At 42.1% G+C, this 5587-nt stretch overlaps 1 protein-coding gene across 1 annotated transcript; it reads right to left on the bottom strand.

Moving 5' to 3' along the window:
* Window positions 1-228: 228 nt before the first annotated feature.
* Window positions 229-5179, bottom strand: LOC121577432 (5-hydroxytryptamine receptor 3A-like). The gene is made up of 8 exons (XM_045220247.1): window positions 4988-5179; window positions 4738-4782; window positions 4333-4439; window positions 2245-2414; window positions 1757-1929; window positions 1310-1520; window positions 915-1118; window positions 229-634 (listed from the first exon to the last, which is right to left on the bottom strand). Exons 1-8 carry the CDS (start codon window positions 5177-5179, stop codon window positions 336-338), a joined length of 1401 nt encoding a protein of 466 aa, XP_045076182.1. The 3' UTR covers window positions 229-335.
* Window positions 5180-5587: the final 408 nt, after the last annotated feature.

The following is a 5587-nucleotide window of genomic DNA, read 5'->3' as shown; positions in this document are numbered from 1 at the left end:
CAGTGGTTTTCGTGAAAGTACTTTTATTTGACAAAGGAAAATAGATTTCCTCTAATATTGTAATATATCAGTCAACACACCTACTCAGTGCAGCCAGAAGATAAAACAAACAATTGTTAAAGTTATGGTAATTATAAGGTAATTGTTTAACCAGCAGTCGACAACATGGCAGACTCCTAAGTCTTGTAAGCAGTGGTGTAGTGGAGGGTAAACGCTATTTCCACACATTTTGTATTTTACACAAACATTTAGCCACCTATTGTGGAAAAATGCATAGAACATTTAGGGAGTGTTACTTTATTCACAACGAATGGCGTTTACCCACCAATTTGTTTTTACCTGGAGTACGAATTACTCCAAATGCTGAGGATGACGATGAAGCTGAAGGTGATGAAGATGCCGTAGACGCCAAACAGCAGTCGGTCGATGATGTAGCCCACCTGCATCCAGTCCTGGGAGATCTGGTTCCCGTCCACATGCTGGGCCACCTGTAGGCGGATGGACTGCAGGTCATTGCCCAGCTTCCTCAGCTCCGCCAGGGCTGGATCGGCTGCCTCTGCCCCCTTCTCACCTGGTTCTCCTCTTTGAACCTGTCTCTCCAGCATCACTAGAGGGCAGACTTTCACGTCTGTTTCTTAGAGACAAGAGGGAAGGAAGGGAGGAAGGTGAAATTATGAATGTACCTCCTATAGACATAAATTATTGATGTACGTTGATAGTACAATTCTGTCAAAGGTCGGACCTAGTCAAATGCTGGAAACATTTCTCAGAGTGATAACTGCATTTATGTTACTGTTCAGGCCTGTGATTGAATGCATTCACTATATTGCTTTGGGTTGGACAAGACAAGTATCTGCTAATTGCCCAAAAGTCTGTGTAATTGTAACTCCCTGGAGGGATCAGATCAGGGGTACCTCCTGCAACTGGATTGAGGATGATCATGTCCTCTCTGGATTTCTGAGGCAGCCAGACGAGGGTGCCCATGAAGCGCAGGACGAGCACTCGGACCCAGCCAGGCACTGGGTGGAAGTTACTGGAGCCGACCAGGAGGTTAGTGATGAGAATAGTCTCCAGCAGGCTGGCCACCATCAGAGCCAAGCAGATGGCGAAGAACACATCTGCATGGGCAAGAGGAAGAGGGATATGAAGAGAGGAAGATATTCAGCCACTCTTAGGAGGACAATGGAAGTGGACTTCAAAAAGACACTTAACCTAACAAGGTTATTCAATAAGACAAAGTAAACATATACCTCTACATTTATGACTTACGACAAATATGGTGTTTCCAGTACATATGTTTCATACTCACTTATCAGTGGGATGGTGTTTCCTGTGACGGGCAGCAGGTCATTCACGATGAGCAGGAAGACTGAGTAGCCTAAAATAAGGGTCATCTTGAAGGAGGAGCGGTCCACATTCTGGGGAGGCAGCAGAAAGCTGAAGAGATCCACAGTGATGAGGAGGCAGCTGGGGATCAGGAGATTCACCACGTAGAGGGTGGCTCTGCGCCTCAGGACAATCTACAGTTTAGAGACACAATGGTGAAAGACAACCTTCAAGGGTGATCTGGTGTTGTGCAGTAGATTCCCATTTCAGATAAGACAAAGCCATAAATAGCTGGGTTAGCATCCTATGTGTGAAACATGAAGTACTCTCTGAAACAAAAGTAGCGCTAGAAAAATAGAGAACTCAACGTTCAGTAATAGTAAAGCCAAATGAATGGCGTCTGAGAAATTGCAGTGCTTTGGGTTCGTACATAGAAGCAGAGCTCATCATAGGGGTTGCTTTCTCCCTGATCGATTTCTGATAACTTGTACTTCCTGGATTTGATGTCCATCAGCTCCCACTCCCCTTCAGTGGACAACACGCTCCTGGAGCTTTTCAGGATGTCCTCCACCTTCTTCCCTAAGATCATCCTTATGTCCGACACTGCAGGGGAGATAAAGGAATGGGACATACTGGGATGAATGGGCTGAACCTATATGGAAGCAGAACATGAGCTGTACTGAGGGGATGGTAAACTTGGGCCTAATACCAAACGGATCCCTTGGTTGACACCTTGGTTGACACCGAGTCATATATAAAAAACTCCAATGGACTCAATGGACCAACATGTTTCATACCTATCATTTTAGATTGCAAAAGAGATTCAGGAAGGTTTTTTGAGAGAGAAGGAGCGATGGGTTTGGTATCGGACTTTTATCTTCAAAGAAGTCCTAAAGCATGGTTGCATTGACGTCTTACCGTGATGGATGTAGGATCTGAAGGTGAAGGTGCAGTTCTGGACGTCAAAGGGGAAGGTGTAGATGTCCAGGTTACAGGAGCTAACCACTCTGACAGGTTTGGCGTCTAGCACTTTACCAGTGTGCTTAATGTACACATAAGGGACGATGGGAGCTCTGTTTTCATCCATACTGTGAGACAGGGTGAAATGGGGGGACTATTTCAAACCATGGGCATGATATAAATCATATGTTTTATATTTCTTAATCTTGATTGAAGCTGACTAGTGCAATAACAAGGGACACAATTGAAGTGCTTGTTAAAATGTCTGTGCCCCCGTGGAAAACTAACTAGCATAATAAAACATCCCCATCAAAATCTGTCTGTTTATATTAGAGATATCTGTTTTCTTTGCATGGGCTGCGTCTCAATCCACCGCATCCGCCAATGCCGTTTTTTCCATCTGCGGTGGAAGGTGGCCGAGCTACAGCAGTTTGTCAGACCATGAGACACATCCCGAAAAATGTCTGTAGTGTCCGAACAAACTAATATGACCACTACGACGGTGTTCTCCATTTAGCTCTACGACCCTACAAGTGTCACGAGACTCGTTTGAAGTCGGTACAGCCGATCTGCCAACTTCTGTCTGTAGCGTCAGAACACCTCTATCGAAAGGTGAGACTCTCATGAACACGTACATGTCGGTTGACGCCTCACAAGACTCGTCTGAAGGTAGCTTGGTACCAGTTAAAAATTGAATGGATATATATATATATATATTGGAAGTAGTTTTAATGCCAAAACAAAGAGGCTAAATATGGGTCAAAACATTTTTACATTTCCTGATCTTTCTTATATCTCTCAAGTACAGACACTTTAAAACAAACTTCGTTTTGATAGATTTTTTGACTATGTGTTTTTCCATGTATGAATATGTTCAATGTGGGCTAATAGCAGTAAGACCAAATTCAATGTTTCATCCCCAATTTTTTAAAATATATTTTATTTACACCTAAAAGGGTCCTAAAGTTCAAAATCAAACAGCTAAATGATCCTTGGTATGACCATCTTAAAACAGTTCCATATGTTAGCTTAGTAGAACCTCCCACAGTATCTATTTACAGTGGGGGAAAAAAGTATTTAGTCAGCCACCAATTGTGCAAGTTCTCCCACTTAAAAAGTTGTCACATTTTAGGATTTTTTATGAATTTATTAGCAAATTATGGCGGTTTCTTTAAAGAAAGTCTCACTGCCTCCTTCTCACAAATGATCCCAAAAATATAAAAATTAAATAAAGTTGGTTCAACACAGTGGCGGGTCATTTTGACCCTAGGACAACGGGAGGGTTAAGCAGGGGGACACGTCTGGCACTGCAGGATTTGAGTCCCTGGTGGCGTAGTGTGTTACTGATGGTAGGCTTTGTTACTTTGGTCCCAGCTCTCTGCAGGTCATTCACTAGGTCCCCCCGTGTGGTTCTGGGATTTTTGCTCACCGTTCTTGTGATCATTTTGACCCCATGGGGTGTGATCTTGCGTGGAGCCCCAGATCGAGGGAGATTATCAGTGGTCTTGTATGTCTTCCATTTCCTAATAATTGCTCCCACAGTTGATTTCTTCAAACCAAGCTGCTTACCTATTGCAGATTCAGTCTTCCCAGCCTGGTGCAGGTCTACAATTTTGTTTCTGGTGTCCTTTGACAGCTCTTTGGTCTTGGCCATAGTGGAGTTTGGAGTGTGACTGTTTGAGGTTGTGGACAGGTGTCTTTTATACTGATAACAAGTTCAAACAGGTGCCATTAATACAGGTAACGAGTGGAGGACAGAGGAGCCTCTTAAAGAAGAAGTTACAGGTCTGTGAGAGCCAGAAATCTTGCTTGTTTGTAGGTGACCAAATAATTATTTTCCACCATAATTTGCAAATAAATTCATTAAAAATCCTACAATGTGATTTTCTGGATTCTTTTTTCTCAATTTGTCTGTCATAGTTGACATGTACCTATGATGACAATTACAGGCCTCTCTCATCTTTTTAAGTGGGAGAACTTGCACAATTGGTGGCTGACTAAATACTTTTTTTCCCCCACTGTATACTATAGAGATGTTTAACTCACAATTCATTGATTACCACATCTGGTGACCAGAACCTTTCCCTGGGGAGAGAAATCTCGGTTGTGCCGCATTGGACTGGGTCCCAGCTGAAAAATTCATTCTCCCACTCCTAAAACAACACATTAGCAAAAATACAATATGTTTGGAAGCAGCATTCAAAATTATAATATGATGTTTAGGATTGTTCTACATTCAGAGATGTTGAGTTTTAACCAAATGTAAATCACTATTGCTATTCAGTACATATTGGTGAATGGATGTTGTGTGCCCTAACAAATATGAAGCAATGTGAAGTAACGTTCTTAACCCAGGTGCTGTAGGAGAATCGGAAACCAGAGTGCACATTGAAAATGACTCCCATACACTGTGTGCGTATACTTACAAAAATACTAAAATATTACGCTCACCTTCACCAGCCAAATGTAGGTGTACAGCAGTTGTTCTTTTTCTTCCTGAAAAGAGAATTACTTTTTGTTTTAAGATACAAAGTAATGGCAATAAAGCAACATTTTAAATAGGTCTACAAAACATGATGTAGAGTAACGTTCATGACAATATAGTATGTCAGATACATACGTCACAGAATTTGATGGATTTAATCGGATGGTTTCTCAGGTGAACTAATTGAAAGGGATGACTTGATGTCCTACTCCTTACCACACCCAGGATGCCGTAGAGAGTGAAGTGCATGCTGATGATGGTGGGGGTTGAGAGGTTCATGACAGGTCGTATGGAGGACAACGTCATGACGTTCTCCAGTGCGGCCAGAAGGGATATGGTGTTGGGGTTGGTGCAGTTCACCACTACCTTACATCTCAGGCATGGCGCTGGGGAAACAATGGTAACCATGCTGCTTTACATCCTGCTTTAGATATGGTCCCGTGCGGTTCAGTTGGTAGAACATGGCGCTTGTAAGCCAGGGTTGTGGGTTCGATTCCCTTTGGGGACCAGGTTGAAAATGTATGCACTCACTACTGTATGTCGCTCTGGATAAGAGCGTCTGATAAATGACGTAAAATATCAGATTATCTTTAATGGACCTTTTGAAAAGTCCTTCATTTTGCCAATTGATAGGGATCTTGCGTATTGTAGATATCATTATTAGATATTATTATTATCTTGTTAGAATTATGAAGACCTTTATACTTTTCATATGATAGTGAAATGAATTGACTGCAACCCTACAAATACATTATATGTTATGAACTTAATCGCTAAGGTAACAGCTACCCCAAGTAATATAAAAAAGTAAACATA

The sequence above is a fragment of the Coregonus clupeaformis genome, unplaced genomic scaffold (genome assembly GCF_020615455.1).
Source record: "Coregonus clupeaformis isolate EN_2021a unplaced genomic scaffold, ASM2061545v1 scaf3431, whole genome shotgun sequence".
NCBI lineage: Eukaryota > Metazoa > Chordata > Actinopteri > Salmoniformes > Salmonidae > Coregonus > Coregonus clupeaformis.
This window is presented reverse-complemented; position numbering and strand designations above follow the sequence as displayed.

Coding starts and splice junctions, on each gene's coding strand:
- LOC121577432 (XM_045220247.1), bottom strand. CDS start 5,179: ATGGTTACCATTGTTTCCCCAGCGCCATGCCTGAGATGTAAGGTAGTG. Junction 4,440..4,737: donor CCTACATTTGGCTGGTGAAG/GTGAGCGTAATA, acceptor GTGTTGTTTTAG/GAGTGGGAGAATGAATTTTT. Junction 1,119..1,309: donor AAACACCATCCCACTGATAA/GTGAGTATGAAA, acceptor TTGCCCATGCAG/ATGTGTTCTTCGCCATCTGC.